At 38.7% G+C, this 21,900-nt stretch overlaps 1 protein-coding gene across 2 annotated transcripts; it reads left to right on the top strand.

Moving 5' to 3' along the window:
• The first annotated feature begins 1,959 nt into the window (after positions 1-1,959).
• Positions 1,960-12,028, top strand: gata6 (GATA binding protein 6). Of its 2 annotated transcripts, none has more exons than XM_037788416.1 (7): positions 1,960-2,115; positions 3,965-4,886; positions 6,422-6,594; positions 8,444-8,569; positions 8,696-8,783; positions 8,900-8,997; positions 9,926-12,028. In XM_037788416.1, exons 2-7 carry the CDS (start codon positions 4,031-4,033, stop codon positions 10,085-10,087), a joined length of 1,503 nt encoding a protein of 500 aa, XP_037644344.1. In that variant the 5' UTR covers positions 1,960-2,115; positions 3,965-4,030; the 3' UTR covers positions 10,088-12,028. The 2 variants fall into 2 exon arrangements, with proteins under 2 accessions (XP_037644344.1, XP_037644345.1); XM_037788417.1 differs by lacking the exon at positions 1,960-2,115 and adding an exon at positions 3,195-3,271.
• The last annotated feature ends 9,872 nt before the right edge of the window (positions 12,029-21,900 follow it).

Here is a 21,900-nt window from a genome sequence, read left to right as displayed (position 1 = left end):
ATGATGTAGTACTCAAGTCTCTCTGCAGCCTTCAGTTCAGTATAAGTATTAGTACTAGTACTAGTATTAATATTAGTATCAGTATTAGTATTAGTAGTAATTAAATGATGGAGTACTCAGGGCTCTCTGCAGCCTTCAGTTCAGTATTAGTATTAGTACTAGTACTAGTATTAGTATCAGTAGTAATTAAATGTTGGAGTACTCAGGTCTCTCTGCAGCCTCCAGTTAGTAGTGTTAGTACTAGTATTGGTACTAGTATTAGTAGTATTTAAATGTTGGAGTACTCAAGTTTCTCTGCAGCCTTCAGTTCAGTATTAGTACTAGTATTAGTTTTAGTATTATGATTAGTATCAGTAGTAATTAAATGCTGGAGTACTCAGGTCTCTGTGCAGCCTCCAGTTAGTAGTGTTAGTACTAGTATCGGTACTAGTATTGGTAGTATTTAAATGGTGTAGTGCTCAGATCTGTGTGCAGCTCTTTAGTGCTGAGCTCTCAGCTCTCTTCTATCCAGACAGCCTGTAAACAGACCCAACAGCAGCTGGATGGTTGTGAGTGTGATGAACTGTTGTCTGTTTGTTAACCTCTGTGATGGTGAACACGCACGAGGACGAGCTGCTGCATGTGAGTGAGTGAATGATTCAATTGACACCTCTCTCTACTTGTGATCACTTCATTCAGCGCCATGTATAATGTATATGAACTACTCTACTATGTATATTCAGGCTGAGCGAATCATCGCGGTTCAAAGCTGCCACAGCTCGACGCGTTTCATCCTCAATGAAAGCGTCTGACTTAAATAAACTAATTAGGAAGAGATTTATTGATCACCGCAGTGAACAAGAGGAGAATAAACAAAGAGGAGGACATTTAGCCTGAATCAAGACTTTTACCTGGAATATACAGATCAGACTGGGAATTAAAAATGCGCAAATAAGTCAACATTTAATTTGTCACATTACCTCTTGAGAGAATATATTGTATTAGTTGATTAATAATCGACTCTACTCAATGACACATGTAGCACTATATAAAGTTGGTGGTAATTGTGAATTTTGTGAATCAATCAAAGTCAATAACATTTTAATATTGATGCAATAATCAGCCAATGGTGGAAGTATTCAGATATTTTACCAAAGTAAAAGTAGCAAAAGAACAGTGTAAAAATACTCCATTACCTTGCTTTCAAAATACGTTTTAAGTCAAATTACAGGGATATTATGATATTATACTATATCTTATGCAGACAAACCCTGTGATATATTGTTAAATATGTTATATTGTTTGATTATTATTGTTAATGGTGCATTAATGGGGAGGAAAAGTTGGAGCTACTTTTACTAAATTGCATACTGTTGGGTAGTTTAATTGTGTAATAATTTGTTTTATTTTATTAACAGATCATATATTTTTTTATGTAAATATCATAATCGGGAAACTAAGCTGTCATATGAATAGAGTGCAGTAAATAGTACAATAGGTCTCTCTGAAATTTAAGCACTCTAATAAAGTACCTCCAAACTTTTACTTAAATACAGTACTTGAGTAAAAAAGTTATATTCCACCATTTTAATCAGCGTAAAGTTTTGAATAAAATACAATCCAAACCAACGTTGTAGAGCAAAAACAGCAGCATAACAATACTGGGGAAAAAATATTAATATATAGGGGTTAAACTTTAGACTGGTATTAGTTATTGATTATAGGAATTACATTTGATACAATTTAAAAGTAAAAGACATGAGAAGGGTGGAGTGCCATATCTATCCAAAAGTATAATTATTGAAAACTCTCTGATTGCATTTTGCAAATTATTCTTTTTTAAGTTTCAGACATGACCAACGTCTCTTTTCTCTCTTTCTCTCTCTGGGTGTGATTGATTGGAGGAGTTTATAGGCTGGCACCCCCATCGTGTTCCAGCAGCTCACTCACTCAGTCTGACTCCTCATGATTGGTCCGCCTCCCGCAGCCACCGACCAACACAACACAAGCGCCTCCTCTCATAAACCTCGTCAGTCAGACCGCACCAACGATTCCCATTACTTCACAGGAGAGAAGCAGCAGCGGCTCAACTATTAAGGAACTTTGCGTGCAAACCTATGGCACACAAATAGCAAGGTATGTGCTGGAAAGCGGCTATAATGTCTCTTCCTCTTCTCTCTTTTTCGTTACTGTCTTCTCTCTCTAAACATCTGGCGCAGCTGGAACCTAAAATCCTCATTTCGGGGGTATTGTGTTGTATCGCTCTATAGCCTGCCTCTCTCAGCCCTTATCTCTTTTTGGGTCTTATCAAACGGTTATCTCTTTTGCTGTGAAGACATATTGCGTTTTGTTTCCTATCTGTATATGTGTATGTGTGTGTGCTTGTGTGTGGGAGGACAGAGATTTGGACATGGACGGATCCAGTGCGTCTTTAAGAGCGCCTGATGTGGAGTATGGAAGTCACTGTGCGGATTGGATGCGTTTTTATTGGAGTTAAGAGATGACACAGTGGACACGCATATAGTCAGATTCATATCGTGGAAATGTAAGCTGCTGCTCTTTTAAAAGATGAAAACGAGCCGAGCGCATCAGATTAGGTAGATTTCTCCAGAAATGTAGCGATCTTTTTTAATCCAGATGTTTTTTAGGGCCACATTTAAAAAACTCCACAAACTGTCTGTCTATGGTAACAGTATGTCTATTGTATGTGTACTTTTTTCTCAAACTGAACTGCATATGGTTGCAAAATGAATTGCAGTGCAAACTGACAATAAAGTTGTATGGCTTTTTTAATCCAGATGTTTTTTGGGGCCACATTTAAAAGACTCCACACGCGTAAAAGCTCCAAATTTCTCTGTAAAAGCCTGATTTTTTTAGATTAATCAGAAGACGCGTCTTATTTTTATACATTCCTTTAATGACAGATGTTAGGACCTGGACACTATTTAAATTTTTCTGCATTTTACTGCAGTCAGAGGCATTCATTTAAATCCAGTGACAGATGAGACTTCAGTCTCTCTCTCTCTGTGTTTGAACACTATGAAGTGTAAAGTGGCAGCAAAATCATCTGATGTCAGAGGAGAGATGAGGAGTTTTGTTGTGAAACAAAATTTTGAACTGAGCCATGTTGGTTTAGAGAAAAAAAGCTGACTTTTTCAGAATGAAACGGATCACTTTTCTTCTGATTTCCTATACAATCAATTTCAGTGGACATACATATAGTCAGATTCATATTGTGGAAATGTAAGCTGCTGCTCTTTTAAAGGATGAAAACGAGCCGAGCGTATCAGAGGTAGATCTCTCCAGAAATTTATGGCGATCTTTTTTAATCCAGATGTTTTTTGGGCCACAATTTAAAAAACTCCACATGCGTAAAAGCTTCTTTTTCTTCTGATTTCCTATACAATTCTAACAGTTCCAACTCTTTTTTTTTATTGTAGTTAAGAGATGACACAGTGGACATGCATAGTCAGATTCATATTGTGGAAATGTAAGCTGCTGCTCTTTTAAAAGATGAAAACGAGCCGAGCGTATCAGAGGTAGATTTCTCCAGAAACTTATAGCGATCTTTTTTAATCCAGATGTTTTTTTGGGGCCACATTTAAAAAAACTCATGCGTAAAAGCTTTTCTTCTGATTGTGTGTGCGTGTGGGAGGACAGAGATTTGGACATGGACAGATCCAGTGCACTTCGTTAAGAGCGCCTGATGTGGAGTATGGCGGATTGGATGCGTTTTTATTGGAGTAAGAGATGACACAGTGGACACGCATATAGTCAGATTCATATTGTGGAAATGTAAGTTGCTTCTCTTTTAAAAGATGAAAACGAACCGAGCGCATCAGATTAGGTAGATTTCTCCAGAAATGTATAGTAATCCAGATGTTTTTTTTGGCCACATTTAAAAAAACTCATGCTTAAAAGCTTCTTTTCTTCTGATTTTCCTAAACAATCCTAACCCAACTCTTTTTTATGTGTTTCCTTATAGGGTAGACTACTACTCCCTGGCTGATTTTTGTTGTTAACCCCAACGGTGTATGGAAAGTGCTCCTGGATGGACCTGGCCGAAAACAGCTGGTCCATGGTCAAGCGAGAAGTCACCAGCAGCCCAGGGTCCCCGGCTGAGCAGCAGACCTCCTACCTGTCTGGTGGTGGAGGTGGAGACAGCAGCAGGAGGGACGGTCCCACCTCGGACGAGCTGAGGACACCTCCGATCATCGACCTCGACTCTCTGGGACACCACCACCACCGCCGCTCCGACAACAGCAGCAGATCAACACTACACTCCTACGTTCACTTCGGTCACCATAACAACACCCTTAGCAACGTGGAGGACATCCCGCTGTTTACGGATCTAGACCAGGGAGGAGGTAAACTGGTCCACTGTAAGGCGAGTCTGCTGGTGGACCCATCCGACATGTACCAGACGCTGGCTATAGCTGCAGCGCAGAGCCAGACTGGATATGATTCCTCCTCTGGTGGTTATAACATGCACTCCAACCCAAACTCCCCGGTGTACGTGCCCAGCTCCAGGGTGGGCCCCATGATCCCCAGCCTGTCCTACCTGCAGGCCAGCAGCTCTTCTCAGCCGAGCCACTCGGTGTGGTCGCAGGCGGCTCCGGAGAGCCCGTCGTACGGCACCGGGAGTCCGCACACCTCCAGTCGGTTCCACTATCCTCCCAGTCCGCCCATGAACACCGGGACGCCCACTACCAGCTACTCTAACACCCGGGACCAGTACGGCCTCTCTCGGCCTCTCAGCGCGACCTACTCGAGCCCCTACTCTCCTTATGTTGCACCGCAGCTCACACAGCTGCCCTCGCCGTGGACGACAGGGGGACATTTCGACAACACCATGCTGCACACCTTGCAGAGCAGAGGGGCGCCCTTTGTTAGAGGGCCAAACGGAGGTAAGAAGAGAAGACAAATGCAAAGGGAATAGTGATGGAATAACTGTCTGGGTTAATGATGATGATCCTTTAATCAGGGATGAAGTATCTTTACGCAAAGCACCGAAACTCCAGTGCGTATTTTGTAACAGAAGCTGATCTCCATGTGGAGGCCTAAGCACAAAAATATTATTCTTATATTTAAAATTTCACCAAAATATGTGTAAATATAGTATATTAAAAAGTAACAAATATATCGCATATCAATATCTGAGAAACAAATGCAATGGGCATATTTCAGTTCAGTTCAGTTCAGACAACTTTATTTATTCAAATAAAAAAATAGTAATAAAATAATAGAATATATAATAGAATATAATAATAATAAAATGTAATATAATAATAAATAATACAAATTTATATATAAAAATAATAATATAATAATAATAAAATGCAATTCATTTGTAGCATTCCCAGTCCATACATACATCCATACATACAACAGACAACCAATTCATTAGTTAAGTCAAAGGAAACATATTAAAGGCATGGGGGCAGTTGAAGGGACAAGTTACAATAAGAACCATATAAATAGGATTATAGCAATAAAAGACAAATAGTGATGGAATAACTGTCTGGGATAATAATGATGATGATCCTTTAATGAAGAAGGCATGAAGTGTCTTTACGCAAAGCACTGAAACTCCAGTGCGTATTTTGTAACAGAAGCTCATCTCCATGTGGAGGCCTGAGCTCAAAAATATTATTCTTATATTTAAAATTTCCCCAAAATATGTGTAAATATAGAAGTATAAAAGTATAAATGTATTGACACAGTGTCAGGTTTATAATCAATGGATCTGATTTGATTTGTGTCACCTCGCATATCAATATCTGAGAAACAAAATGCAATGGGCATAGTTCAGTTCAGTTCTGTTCAGTTCAGACAACTTTATTTATCCCCAAGGGAGCAATTCATTTGTAGCATTCCCAGTCCATCCATACATCCATACATACAACAGACAACCAATAATTAGTTAAGTCAAAGGAAACATATTAAAGGCATGGGGGCAGTTGGAGGGACAAGTTACAATAAGAACCATATAAATAGGATTATAACAATAAAAGCCAAATAGTGATGGAATAACTGTCTGGGTTAATGATGATGATCCTTTAATGAAGAAGGCATGAAGTGTGTTTTTGAAACTCCAGTGCACTTTTGTAACAGAAGCTGATCTCCATGTGGAGCTCAAAAGACCCAAAACTATGTTTTTTTTTATGAAGTACCACAACAATTCTATTCTTATATTTAAATTTCACCAAAATATGTGTACAAATAGAATATTAAAAATTAAAAAAAAAAGTTTAAAATATATTGAAAGAGTGTCAGGTTTATAATCAGTGGATCTGATTGATTAGTGTCAACTCGCATATTATATATCTGAGAAACCTTATGAGTTTCCTTATGAAATTACAACCTGTTGTCATATGTCCATGTTTATTCAAATGCGTGCGTTATATGCTGATTCCAGTCTTTTTTTCTTCTTTTTTTCCAGTTACAGATATTCTGGACGACATGGGTGAAGGCAGAGAGTGTGTGAACTGCGGCTCCATCTCCACGCCGCTTTGGAGGCGCGACGGCACCGGACACTTTCTCTGCAACGCCTGCGGCCTCTACAGCAAGATGAACGGACTCAGCCGGCCATTAATTAAACCACAGAAACGGACGGTAAGCAGCACTTAACAGCTCAATGTCCTGCTGCCTAATGGCTGCGATGATATCCATAGTGTCTGATGCAGAAAAGATAGATAGATAGATAGATAGATAGATAGATAGATAGATAGATATAGTAACTTTATTGATCCTGAGGGAAATTTAAGTTTCCAGCATCACAGTTCCATAGTGCAAAACATGTTAGTAAAAAGGCAGTAAAAAAGTTAGTAGTGCAAAGTACAAACAAATATACAAGATATAAAAATACAAGGAGATGAAGAAAACTGTTAAAAGTGAATATAGTGCAGAAGAGACTGTTAAAAGTGAGGTTTTTATGCGATATATCAAACTTTGGGTCAGATTTCTTTTTCTAATAATTTTGTTTTTCATTATATCTGTGACTGATCATGTAAAATGGGCAGAAAAGTAGGACTACATTTGTGCAAATTGATGACATTTAGCACGTTACCAAATAATATTAGAGGTTTATTAGTACATGTCCCATAATTAATTTTAACGGAATTGAAGACACTGATTTAATTGGATTAAAAACCACCCATTACATGGAGTGATTTGTTAAAGTAACACTTCATCTGTCACCCTATTCAGTGCTTCTGTTGAATGATTTAATATGACAATAAGGGCAAATCTTTTCCTGGTGCCATTACGCGCATTACGCACAGTTTTTACTAGGAATCTGATGGCTCCTTGAGAATTAACATCCTGTGGAAAGCTGTGAGTAAATGGAGATCCTAATAGGGCTCGTATTATTGTTAGGAAATAGGGCGTGAATGGCTGAATTGTAATTAAATGACTTTCACTTTAAAAACATTTTCTCAAAGACTCCCAAGTCTTGACAGATCTATTATTAATATCACCTTCCTCTCTGATATGTCCCAGTTATGTATTGATTATAATCATTAATTGATTTTCTTTTTAATTTTTTTTTAAAAAAAATTTAAATTTTTTTTTATTTCAGGTTAAAGGAATACATACACATACTTGTAAAGGGACATACAGACAGCAGCAACAACATATATATATATATATATATATATATATATATAAAAAGAGTACTACCCGTTGTAATAGTGCAGTGTCAAGAGATAAGTTCATATTCATATACATACAACCAATCTCATATATAGATATATATACATACAGTATACATATGTCTATATCCACACGCGCATTCATATATATATATATATATATATATATATATATATCCACTTAGACACATTCGCTTACACAATTATCTATTCTATTTTACAGACACATCCCTTTAGTTGACCTTTATCAACATTATTTATTTATTAATTTTGTTTAACTCCAATCCTCACCCTGACTCAAAGTATCCCACCCACGCTCAAAAATTATATTCTGTTCTTTATTGGTAGTTAACATATGTTATTCTACTGAGTTTATCTTTATTTTTCATCATACCACTTTTTTTGCATCGCTACTCGTTCCACATTTTTCAACATAGAAACTCCATTCAAACATCAAAACGTGCAGCTCAATTAGGAATCTATGGATATTACTTTTCTCATTCATAACTTTCACATTTTCAGAATTATTAACCATAATTCATCAAACATTCTCCATTGAAATGAATGGAAGAAATGTTCAGAATTTAAACATGTTCAAGCATTTTCAACTCCTCACTGCTCATTCATACTTTCACCTAGAAACTCCATTCAAACTGTAAAATGTTCCACATCTTAGAACAGGAAATCTAGGGATTCTCCTATTTTTTCAAAATAAAAGCCCAAGGAGGTAACTTTCTTAACAGGGAACTCAGAACTAACTATTTATAAGGCTTCAGAAACTAAAGAACTTTTTGTTATGTTTTGGTCACCAGTCAACCTCCAGAAGAATCGGCCTGTCCTGCGCGAACTGTCAGACCAGCACGACCACTTTGTGGCGCAGGAACGCGGAGGGAGAGCCGGTGTGTAACGCTTGTGGTCTCTACACTAAACTGCATGGGGTGAGTCGAGATTTCATTTCATTTCATTTCTCTTTCAAACGTGTAATTTTTCCACTGAGACAGAATGAACGCATTTGCAAATCACAAAATAATAACTGGGCTCCAAAAAAATGATGCAATGTGCAGGTTCCTCGTCCTCTCGCCATGAAGAAAGAGGGAATCCAGACAAGAAAAAGAAAACCCAAGACCTTGAATAAAGCAAAGGGATCCTCTGGTGAGACACTCATTAATTATTGCTCACGTTCTTGTGGAGAATTATCATCAAATTGTTGCTTTAATTTTATTTGTATATAATTTAACCAAATATTATTTTTTTTAATTTTTTTTTAGGAAATAACAACTCTGTCTCTATGACTCCCACATCTACATCTTCATCTAATTCAGAAGACTGCTCGAAAACCAGCTCTCCCTCTGGACAGGTGTCAGGGGTAAGTTTCTATCTAAAAAAAATAAAAATAAAATATATATATATATATACATATATATATATGTATATATATATATATATATTCTACTGCATTTGAATTCAAAGCATCAGCTATATTATTAATATATATATAATATATTAATTATAATATATATATATATATATATATATATATATATATATATTATAATTATTCTGCTGCATTTGAATTCAAAGCATCAGCTATATTATTAATATATATATAATATATTAATTATAATATATATATAAATATATATATATTATAATTATTCTGCTGCATTTGAATTCAAAGCATCAGCTATATTATTAATTCAACATTTATTCATACTGGAGACATCAGTGTGGGTGACCATCATTTACAGTGATATTGAGTCAATAACAAAAAAAAGGAAAACAATGCAACAAAAATGAGATACACAAACAAGAGGCAATACCATTATGAAATTAGTAAACGCTATTAAAACTTTTCTAATAAGAAAAATAATTTGATAAATAGCCTACATAAAGGCGAGTATGTACATGTTTCCTATTATAATTGAAGTTTGTTTTTAATAAAACCTGAAAATACCATTCTCACAGTAATTTTAAATGTCAAACTTTGTCCTTGTTGGATCCTCAGGGTTGAATATCTTTGTAATGAACACGTTGAAAGCATTAAAAGCATTTACAGCAGGTGCTTTTTTGCAAAAAAGATCACATGCTGATGCTCACATTATGTGTCACTATAAATAATATGAGAGTGAGATGAGCCCCCACATTGCTCAGTCAGGATCTGGTGCTTTTTTTTGGCATCTCAGTCCAAAAGCCAAACATGAATCACATTCCAAATAGAGACATCTTATTCTATACAAGAAATGCTTTGAAAATGCAATTAGGGCTAATAATAATGATGCATATTTGCTTTGTAGGTCAGTTCGTCCGTGCTGTCCAGCTCAGGGGAGGGAACCGGCTCTGGCTCGGCGGTGAAGTACCCGGGACAGGACAGCCTGTACACCAGCGTGGGTCTGTCCCAGCCATCAGATGTAGCTGCAGTGAGGGGGGAACCCTGGTGCCCCATGGCCTTAGCCTGAACATCTAAATCTTTGGGAGGACAGCAGTCCCTGGCCCCTCTTGTCTGGATGTAGTGTGGAAGTATTTGGGGGGCGATGTTTGGTTCCTTCCTCGCAGCTGATGCAAGAAGAGTCAGACAGGGTGAGAAGAAGGCGACCTTCAGTCACACTGCGAGCCTGAACCGAGCGTGGAATAGCTGTTTCCAGATTGGTGTAAGAGGGATATTGTTGCCTTAAAGAAAACACAAAGGGAATCTCCAGGCCCAGATGATCAATCAGATGGCCTGCTGTGGATGGTTTCTGGACCCGGCCATGCACTCTCTCCCATCCACCGTGGCACAGAACCAGATCTAACAAAAAAAAACAAGCCATCATGTACATAACGGATTTCCTCAAGCTGTTGATTGGATACCACTGCTTCATAAAGCTCTATATTCTTTAAGGACATTTAGATTTTTGTTTTTGTTTTCTTTCCACAAACTGGAATCATGCCACAAGTGCCGAGACGACTTTTATGAATCAAAAAGAAAAAAAATATTTATAAATCTTCCATTGTTGAAAACATGGCTATGATTGTTAATAAAGATATCAATATAGAGTAGAAGTTAAACCATTTCTGATGTCTTCTTTTCTAATTTTGTTTTCTTGTAGAAGAGTATAGTGTTGAATCTGCACATGTTTTCCACTGAAAGCTCTTACTGTATCTGACTGAAACTAGTTTGGTTTAAACAGGGTATAAATGTCATCTAGTGGTTTTGTTTAATTATTTACTGAAAAAATAATGCAAATAATCAACTCTTTCAGACCAATTTTTGATACTGAAATGTTGTCAGCTGTTGGGGGAGCGTTAAGGTACTATTCTCAAAAACTCTTTGACATGTAAAGCAGTTGGATGGCTTGTTTGAACAAAGCACACCCAGAATAGCTGTGAGGCCTACTGACCTTTATGTTACAAGACATAAACTGCAAAAGAAGACTGTTGGCTGCATGCACTACCTGACTCACTGTAAACTGTGTACCTTTCACAATGCAAGCATGTACGATTGCGTCATTTTATACCAAAATTAGACCAAAAGCGGAGAGTGAGGTCACCTCTGAACAAATTCATGTTACTTTGATGACTTTGACTGTGAGGATTAAAGGGAGTGTAACGGCCCAGTAGTTTCACACAATGAGGTGTTAAAGTGGACGATAGTGGAAAAAGGGAATAAAGGAAGCAAGGGTGTTATATTACAATGTGATATTTCTCATTGTGGTATATATTTTGGATTCACAGCTGCATGGGTGGTATGCAAAAATCAAAATTAAAGAGATTATGTTTGTTTTTCCACCCTGTTTGTCCTCCAGCAGAGTGTGGGTGGAGGCTCAAAAAGGCATTCAGGCCACAACACAATCATGAAGGCAATCTGATGAGTTACATGTGAAACTTGGCGTAAAGAGGGTTATTTCTTATCTTTTTTTCTTCCTCACAACATCCAAAAAGGGCAATGTCATTCATTCTCTGGATTTATTTATTTTTAAAAAAAAATATCATGTTTATTTTAGCATTCTTTTTTTTTTTGCTGTTTTTGTCGTTTTATTTTTTTTATAACAAATTATTTTATTTAAATTTCAGTCCAATAAATTGTTCTGGTGATGCAAATGAATTTACAGTTAGTTTTTTGTGTTTTAAAGAAAAAAATAATCAGTATTTTTGAAGCTGTGGAAAGAACTGTGTTCTTGCATAATATTAATATTACTCAGGCATACTTTTGTGTGAGGCAATCATAGCCATGTTTTAACTCCCCGTTTCTCCCTGGAGGAACAAAAACTGGCTTTGTTTTCTCGGATGTTTTCATGATTGGGAGGAAAAATAAAGACCTGGGAAAAAAAAAAATTAAATTGCAAACCAAAAAAAATTTGATTTCCAGCTTTTTGCCTCCACATTCTGCTTATGTTTCATTAAAGCAAACCTTTATTGTTCCTGACAGCTTTTTTACTTAAGAGTTTCTCTTTTCTCTACCGGCCCCTGAAGGCTCAAAGCACAATCCACTTTCCTGTGTCCTCTTGAACCAGCAGCTCAAAGTACCTGTCACAATGTTTACTGTACTTAGGCGAATATGGCCTGTGAGTAATACCACATGAAAAGATTTTTAGAGATGCTTAAGATTTATGTCTGGGCTTAGCGTTATCTGTCTGCTCTTTGACATATTGATTTAACTGAGTTTATTGAGCGTGGAGGAATGTGCTGCACAACACAACAGCCACATCCACAGTTTGGAGGTGAACATTGTGATTGTTTTTCTTTCATTTGCAAAAAAGGTCAAACTTTTTTTTGACATTTCATTAGAATGATGCAGCCATTTGTTTTAGCCATCCATCATAATGTTGCATTTTTTCAGTGTTAGTGTTACTGGTGTCGAGTTCAGCTGTAAATGGAAACGTTTGGCATGTGTTCACTCGCTGCTGGGTATTATATATATATATATATATAACACAATTCGTGTACCGAGACCACCAGGCGTTAAGTCCTTGAGCCTCCGTGCAGATAAATTACAAAACCACCTTCAGATATGTAAATGCAAACTAGTGCTGAACTCAAAACACGAGCAAATATTTATAGGTTTGTGAATTTATGAGGTGGTCCTACCTTGGCACTGTCTGACTGGTATCCATGGTGCTGCGAGGGAGGAAATATAAACACAACAGCACAGAAATCCTCCCTGTGGATGGATGTTCGCATGAGCTGAGGGTCACATCAACCACCACATTCACATAGAGTGATGCAAACGGCGAGCTTACAGTTATTATCTGTAAAGTGATGGGATGTAATTGTGAATGAGAGTTGCAGATCTGGGGAGAGAGTGGGAATAATAAGTGATGCAGACAGAAACAGACAAAGAGGGAGAATGCAGAGATCTTGATGGCTGCTCAGGGTTGAAAGTCCTCCCAAAGTAAACAGCACAGACTAACCCAGCAGCAGCAGACTACAGGCCCCAGGGCTGTTTGGCCGTGGGGCAGCAGCAGCCCAGTATGGTCCCAGTGGCTCCCTCAGGAGATGCCCGTTGATCTTTCCATGTTGCCTTTCAAAGGGGAGCACCGCTGGCCCTGCCTCCGGAAGAGATGGGATCTCTGACTCAGCCCTTTTGGGTTTCCTCGACAGACATGGGGGCACACTCTGGGAGAAACAACACTTAGAAAACATGATAGCCGTCCTGCTCGTGGAGTCTTTTCAGATTGGGAGTACCATCAAAAAGATCTCTAATGGAAAGTGAGTTTGTGCATATAAACCATTTCTGGATTCTGTGATTTATTCGCCTTGTCACATTCATAGAAAGCCAAACTGTGCTCTCAAAGCTATGTCCACACAGCATTTTTGCCTTCTCAGTTATAGCAAACACTACAGGAAAGAATAAAGGCACCTCCTCCACCCCATCATAAATATATCTCGCAGCCACTTACTCACAGGAAGTTTGTTACACGCACACACACAAGGGGAAGGTTCAGAGCTAAATAATACTATGTCGTGTGTGTTACTTATTACAGAAACAGTGGGAGTGTGTTCAGGGAAGGCTCGGTGTTGGAACAAATGACACTTCTATTGAAGGAAAGTGACGTATTATTACGTCATTGTATGAGTTGTAAGAAATGCCAGGAAGTTAGAATCGGAACAAACAGTAGGGCCTAATGGGAGATGTGATTGAAGGCTCAAAGTGGAGGAAAAGACAAAAGGAATTTGTTCTGATGTAAAAGGAAAAGCTCCTTGGCAACCTACAATACTTTAACCTAATAGAGTATCAAAAGCTACACCAGTTACCTGGGAACAAACACTATATTTATTATTCAAATAATTGATTTATTCTAGGGCTGTCAATCCATTAAAATAAAGAATAATTGCTTGCTTTATGCAAATGTATGTATATATTTATTATTGGATATCAATTCACAACACAAACCAATGACAAATATTGTCCAGAAACCCTCACAGGTACTGCATTTAGCATAAAACAATATGCTCAAATCATAACATGGCAAACTCAAGCCCAACAGGCAACAACAGCTGTCAGTGTGTCAGTGTGCTGACTTGACTATGACTATGACATGCCCGGTTGATTATCATAAAGTGGGCATGTCTGTAAAGGGGAGACTCGTGGGTACCCATAGAACCCATTTTCATTCACACATCTTGAGGTCAGAGGTTAAGGGACCCCTTTGAAAATGGCCATAACAGTTTTTCCTCGCCAAAATTTAGCGCAAATTTGGAGCGTTATTTAGCCTCCTTCATGACAAGCTAGTATGACATGGTTGGTACCAATGGATTCCTTAGGTTTTCTAGTTTCAATCCTACAATTGACAATTGGCATCAACAACCGGCGCTCTTCCTGGGGGCTTTCGTTAGCTGCAAGCAGCCGTCGCCATGTTGAGAGCCGTGGAAACACTCCCAATCCTGTATTCTGCACATTTAACATGAGACCAGGGACTGCTGTTGTTGCTTAAAACTGAGTCGAGAGCCACCATGACTGAATAATGTACCTTATAGTGGAAACAATGAATTTCATAATGACATTGACAAAGGAACTTTATTTAATGTGGATCTGTCATGCAATGGTCGATACGTGATCCGCTTAATAAGGTCAGTATTGGCACCAATAGTAATGCAGTGTATCTCATTGGCACATCTCTTCAGTTTTCCTATAGGGATGTTGGATTTCTATATTTTTTTGGATGCAGAAACTTGATTTTTCAGCTATTTAATTTACTGAATTAGCAGACATACCGTCATAAACAGAGTTTCTACTATCTATACAATAACGTATGACATTTTGCCATACAAAATTACATATAGTGTATTTTCTCTGTATCTCCCACTCCAACAGCACCTGTTGCCTTCCTAAATGTCAATCTACATGAAGGAAAATACAGCCTTAAATATAACATGGGGCCTTATGATTGTACATGTGGTTGGGATCTTATAAGAAAGACTGATGATTAGAATTATTTTTTTCCATGACAAAGACCTCACTGCACCTAATCACCAACAAAACAATCCCACAGTGATGGCAAGGTGAGGAGGTGGTTGAATGTTTGGCCTTGGGTTTTACTTTTATTGTGAGCAAGTGACAGTTTCCTTCAGTTTTTTTAAAATATTTGACCTTTGATTGATGGAAACTCTATAGCCCATATGTCCTCCATCCCTCATCAAACAATGATGACTAGATGCTGCCGAGAAATAACACATACATGTACAGTATATTGGGAACCTGACTATTTTAGCATCTTGTACTGGACGCACAGTAAATAAAGCTCTACTCTGATGTGCAAACATTCAAGATAAATAAAACGACGTTGCGATTAAATGCCTGGCCTGCCAGTAAAAAAGCTGCTCGCATTTTGTGTTTGTTCAATCTGTTGTTTCTCCTAAAGGTGCAGAGACTGCTGGGAACTTTCGGCTATGAATGGTGAGCCAAGCTGGCTCTCAGGAGAACACAAACAGGAGGTCATTGTAAAGGAGAGTTGTAGAGAGTTTGCTTTTGAATGAGGACAGTGTGGAAGTTGGTAATAAATTCTTGACAAAATTTCACAAGTATTAATAAAATGTATTTATCTTATTTATGACCATTTTTGGTTTCATGATGGAGTCAACGATAGGAGTGTTGAAGGGTAATTAACAAGCACTAGGACCCAGGAGAGTCCCAGGCAAGAAGCAGAGTTCATAAAAAGGGGCGGGAAGCTCACCTGGGCTTTACTTCCTGCACTGAGACACACCTGAGAGAGACTATTATTGTTCGGTGTTTGATTTGGTAGGCTCCCTTTTTAAAAAAAATATGTTTAAAAGCATGATTGTAATAGTGGAACTGTAGAACGATGACATATATCTTTTAGCTCAAAGGATTAACCCTCTGAGACCCGTGGGATCCCGACCAACATTACTATATTTAGGAGGCAGTAGTCTGAAAGCTAGAGGACATGAAACTAGAAGACCTAAAGAATCCATTGGTACCAATCATTTCATGCTAACTTGTCAGAAAGGAGGTTAAATAACCCTTCCAAATTTTCATTGGAAAAGAGTTGACAACACTGGGCTCGCTTTTTCGGTTGGATCATTTTTATAATCTAGTGTACTCTCGCTGGTTACCGACTCTACCTTTATGAAAGTTATCCATCTCCATCTGGCTGTTTCTTCTCAATAAGAGTGATACAACCACCACATATTGAACCCTGACATTAAAATAATTTGCCTACATATTTTGTGACAATATCCTCTATACGCCTAACTTTCTAGTCCCACATTGTGTATTTACTTTACCTGATCATTTATTGTTTTTGATTTATGTATTAATTGTACAATTTACTCCATTCCTCCTTTATTATGGCCTGCGTTTAGGCCTCCTATTGAAACTCCCTTGCTGCCACCTAGTTGAATGGTGACTTTCCATGCATTGTCAATAAATCTAAACTTTTGGTATAATATTTTTAGAAAATGTGATGTCAGTTTTGTCAGGTAAGAGCTCTGACTCTAACTGAAAGTTATTTCATTACAAAGCCCTCTCCCTAAAGAAGTCTGAGCTTTGATACTCAGCCACTAAATCATGTAACTCATATTTTCTGCTGCTGCGATCCAAAGAGTACGCTGAGATTCTTGGGAGTTCAGTGCAAGGTTACAGCTATCTCTCCTCTCCTACTAGCCCAACAGTCAGCCTTGCGTCCAAGGCGTTTTGAATTAAGTTCAGCACTCTCGTGTATGGGAACCCGAGCTCGCCGCCAAATGCAATACTTCCCGGAGTATTTCTGTCAGAACCCCGGCCTTTGAAAACAAAACACAGTGAAATCACAGCAGGCCTGTTTTAATCAATTAAGCATATGTCAACAATCAATATGCTAATCATTACGTCGACGGCGAGAGCAAATTCTCTCCTGGTGATGTATGATCAGAAGTCAATCATGATTGTGAGAGGACAAAGTTCAGTTTTTTAGATGAGAAATATACAGTGTTGATTACATTTTGTGGAAATAGTTGGCATAAATCTTTGTTTCAGTTTCTCATTGCCAGTATCTGTATTGTTCAGGTCTGGTGTGAAACAGATAAAACAATGAGGTGAGAAACGGGGGACGGGGACGGGGACGGGGGGGGGGGGGGGGGGGGGGGGACGGGACGGGACAGTGCCTTCCTGAATGGTATCAGTTGTTTAGCTAAGAGTCTCCAGGCTTCTAGAGAATCTGCTGCATGGAGTCATAGCTTTAGTCATATGGGTCAACCGTGGGGCTATGTTAAGTTTGGTGGGACTTTACCAGCCCCCCTCCTACCCAGAATGCAACACAACATCTCAGACTTTAGGACTTTTGAACGAGGTATGCTTGTGTAAACACCATTTGGCTCACTGAAGTCTTGAAATGTAATAAATTTTCATCTACAGCTCAAGATAGCAGCGCAGCCACACAGTGAAGACGAGGGATGAATTGTAGGATGCAGCAGCAGTTTGACAGAGGAGCCCAGCGAGGCTCCTCTCCTGCCTGCTGATTGGGTGTCTCTCCACCGAGACCTCTGACGAACGCTCCTGATAACCAAATGAGCATCTAAAATAAATAACAGGCTGACGGATGGCAGGCTCCTACACAGAAGATATAGCTGCTCATTAAAATCTCACCAGCCATTGTAGTCAGATTAGTTAAACTATGTGTTTTACTTTTTACAAATTTACAAAAATATAAAAAATATTTCATATTCATTTTGAAGTGAATATACAAAGCCAACATCTTACAGGAAAACTATCACAACTTGGGTTTCGTATAGCTTCAGCCATCTCTTATGATAACATACTCACCAAAGTGATGAGATCTTGAAACGTGGTGACATTGCTAAAAAAAGAATGAGGGCAACACCGGGGCTACAAGCTTGAGCGGTTAGATACAGGTTGTAAACAAACTTCCAAGCTAGTCAAATTTATTTGGAGAAAAGACAAAATTACCTTCTAGCCATGACCCAAATTGTCCTTTGCAAACATCCACCACGGCTTACAGGAGACTCTGACCGCTACAAACTGCATGGCGAATGTCATTTAGCCGCACTATACTGCTGCTAGCGTGATTACTACTGTGCAACCTATATTAATACAGGGTTATCTTATAGATCACACTTACTGTGGGTTTGACGATGTTGTTTTATGTGTCTTTTGTTATAACAAATATATTTCAGTTGAAATTGATGTTTTAAACGTTGATGTTTTTTTGTCTTTCTACGACAATAGCACTGAGCTGTTTCCCATTTATTATCTGGTGTTTTTTTTTAATACAGTATTTTGAATAGAGTTGGCGGAAGTCTTTTGCCAGCCAACAGACACATTAAAGAATTTGAGGGAAAATTAAGTGAAAATAACTGTACAGAAAAGTCTTCAAAATCTGATGAACCAGAAGTTTGCTTGAGTATTCATAATGGGTAGCCTGTTAGTTGGCCAACTACTAACCTTTAGTCATTCTCTCATAACTGTTTTTACATTTGAACATTATTGTATTGATTACATTGGAATCACAGTGATTGTTAGTTATTGTTTGGTCAATCGCGGCAGGTTGATTTTCAAAAGAGAGTTCTGTGTTTCTACACTGATTAAAGTAATAATCTCGAAGATTTTCATTTCAATAAATGTCTGTTAAAGGGACAGTGTGTAGGATTTGGCGGCATCTAGTGGTGTGGTTGCAGATTGCAACCAGCTGAGTACCCCTCCGCTCACTCCTCCCTTTCCAAGTCTGTGCTAACGTGACCCGCCGAGTGCAAAACCGTGGTAACCCTGTTTGCCTCGCTCAGAAGACATCCTTACCATAATAACACTACTTTAGGAGCAACGGAAGCCAGATGGTGGCTGGCGGTACCACGGTTTAGCACTCTGCGACTTATGTTACCGTAAGCGTGTCAGAGAACGACGGCGGCCTTCAGGTAACGTAAAAACGTGAAAGGCTCTCTCTAGAGCCAGTGTTTGGTTTGTCCGTTCTGGGCTACTGTAGAAACATGGCAGAGCAACATGGCGGACTCCGTGAAGAGGACCCGCTCCCTATGTAGATATATACGGCTCATTCTAAGCTAACGTAAACACAACACTTATTAGTTTCAGGTGATTTTACACTAATGAAAACATAGTTCTGAATATTATATTCCATTTCTGCTAATCGATCCCCAGAAATGTTACACACTGGTCCTTTAAGTCACAAATTATCGCTGAATGAGGTAACACAATGATGACTGCGCCTATGGCCCACTGATGAAAGCCCCTTGCATTTGCAGTATTATGAACTGGGCTGGCGACATTCCCGGGAAAATTCTCAAGAACTGATCTCTGGGAAATGAGATCCCAAAACACACCTGCAATTACTGCTTATCACCATAGGTGCCGCCAAACAGAAGGAAACAGAGATCTTCGAGATTGAAACTTCTTTCAGTACAAGTAGACAAGCTAGAAAGGCTACTGAAAACTAGCTAACTATTGCCTTCACATTTGCTCCAGCTTGTTTTCACCATGATCGTCTGACTGCTCGTGTTCGTTGCCCCTTTGGACCTACTTTAACAATGTTGCTGCATTCCAAGATGTCCGCAAACACTTATATAACTGATGGCCGGACCTACAGAAATAAATCCAGAGTTATAATAAACTGTAGTTTTCCTTTTAAAAACATCCCCCGTAGTATAGACTGTATGAAGTCTTGTGTGAACCCTGTGACTGAGCACAACAACAGAGCTGCTTCCTCATGCTCCCCTGACCAGGCAGACCCTTTGGCTGAAGCGACCAATTAATTATAGACATGACTTTAAAACTTCCTGTTTTTCCCTCCTTAATTAAGCCAATCTGCCCCGCTGCTCTAAAGAGAGGAAATACCTCAAAATAGTTCCCAATTCCAGCACGTTCAATTATTCTGTGCCAAGCACAGATTACATCGGTCGTGTTAATGTACGGACCAACGACGTTTGATCACAGGGAAATTATGTCTGTCATTTCTTCCTGCTTCGCCCCCGAATAATGTGGGAATAGTGAGGAGAGTTGGTGCCCAACGTGGGCATGGATTACTAACTACGTGCCCTTAGTCAGGCCCATCCAACATCAATCTCTGCCTGAGATGTTTATTATTACACTCATGCGGTCACTTATTCTGAGGAAAGAGAAAAAAAATCCCTGATTTATGCCTCCACTGTTACCCTTTCCTGTCCTCATTTATGAAAACAAAATTCCAGTGAATTCCTGCCGTATTAACACTAAGCAGTTATGAGGTCAAGCTTTCACTTACACTGCACAATTCACAGTCCTCGCACAGATATTGTGCTGTTTGCTGCACCGTATGGCTTTGTTATTGCCACGTTAGCCGAGTAAAGGAACCTGAACAGAAACTTACAAACTGACCTTGACAGCAGACACACTTCATATCGCCCTCCGCCTTTTTTTTTTCTTTCTTTCTTTCAGTTACACTAAATCTACAGCCAGTGTTCAAGAGCACCAAGTCAACTTGTGTTATCATAAATGCACCACACTTGTTGAACACCTGCCAGTGTTTTTCAGTGGCGCCCTTTTCAACTTTGAACTGAAACTCACCCCCAGGCCTCACCCTCAGGGTGTTTTTCACTGCGAAACAGGAAAAAGGAGGAGAAAGTGAAGACGTACGTGGACGCAAAAGAATAGGGCTGGAGCATTTTAAAAGGGGGAATTTCTTTTGAAAAATCTGGAGTTTGGCCTAATTTAATAACAGAGCACAGTGGGAGGTGACAAATTATTTTGTTAGCCACATCAGGTGAATACCATCCATTGTTCTCTGCTGTGGTATCAGTGAGGTTGTAGATGAATCTACTGTGAGTGTGTACCATCAAAGAGTATTGTATATATACAGTTTATATATTATGAGAAGTATATTAGTATATGAGTATTTTAGGCATCTCTGTGATGCTGATGCGTGTACAAAATGAGGGTGAGTGACAGAGAAGGTGAATTTCATTTTAAAGCTTTTCTCTTAAAGGACCAGTGTGTAACATTTAGGGGGATCTATTGGCAGAATTGGAATATAATATTAATAAGTATGTTTTCTTTAGTGTATAATCACCTGAAAATAAGAATTGTTGTGTTTTCGTTACTTTACAATGAGCCGTTTATATCTACATAGGGAACGGGTCCTCTCTTAACGGAGCCGGCCGCCATGTTTCTACAGTAGCCCAAAACGGACAAACCACTTTGTTAACTTTTCCCGCTTGGCATTACTCGCTCCCGAGTTAACCCCCGTCACTCCACTAAGCTGCCGGGGAACAGGTTAAGTTAAGTTAACAAGTAAACTAACTCTGTCTCTGCGATTCTCCAAATAATTTACACTACAACAACTGGCTCTAGAAAGGGCCATTTGTGTTTTCGCGCTTGGCACACAGGAGAAGTTTCAATCTGCAACCTCACCGCTAGATGCTGCTAAATCCTACACACTGTTCTTTTAACATTATTATGGTTGTGCCCTAATAAATGATGTACCAGTACACACTATAGTGCTATGACAATATCAGATTTTCACTACAAGATTATCGTGGCCTAAAGATTTCACGATAACGATATTATCACGATATCTATAGAAAATTTGAGAAAAAAATAATAATGCTATCAGTGAAATTCATGTTTAACTTTGTTTATTGTGCGTTTTGTCTCTTTTTGGCAAATTAATTACACTCAAAATACGAGAGTAGGGAGGTGGAGAGAGAGTCTGTAACCATAACTGTATAATGATTTAAGAGGCTCTGGGTTATTTACAAGATATTATCACATGTGTAATATTAACATGATATCAATATTTCACTTTTAAATATCACAGTTATCATCAATACCGATATATAGCGACACTCATAG

The sequence above is a fragment of the Sebastes umbrosus genome, chromosome 12, assembly GCF_015220745.1.
Source record: "Sebastes umbrosus isolate fSebUmb1 chromosome 12, fSebUmb1.pri, whole genome shotgun sequence".
In the NCBI taxonomy this organism is placed as follows: Eukaryota; Metazoa; Chordata; class Actinopteri; order Perciformes; family Sebastidae; genus Sebastes; species Sebastes umbrosus.
This window is presented reverse-complemented; position numbering and strand designations above follow the sequence as displayed.

What these genes read in the sequence shown, in the direction of transcription:
- gata6 (XM_037788416.1), top strand. Translation starts at nt 4,031, where the DNA reads ATGGACCTGGCCGAAAACAGCTGGTCCATGGTCAAGCGAGAAGTCACC. An exon ending in TAAAGCAAAGGGATCCTCTG is followed by an intron (nt 8,784 to 8,899) that starts GTGAGACACTCA and finishes ATTTTTTTTTAG; the next exon opens with GAAATAACAACTCTGTCTCT. An exon ending in CCTCTGGACAGGTGTCAGGG is followed by an intron (nt 8,998 to 9,925) that starts GTAAGTTTCTAT and finishes TTTGCTTTGTAG; the next exon opens with GTCAGTTCGTCCGTGCTGTC.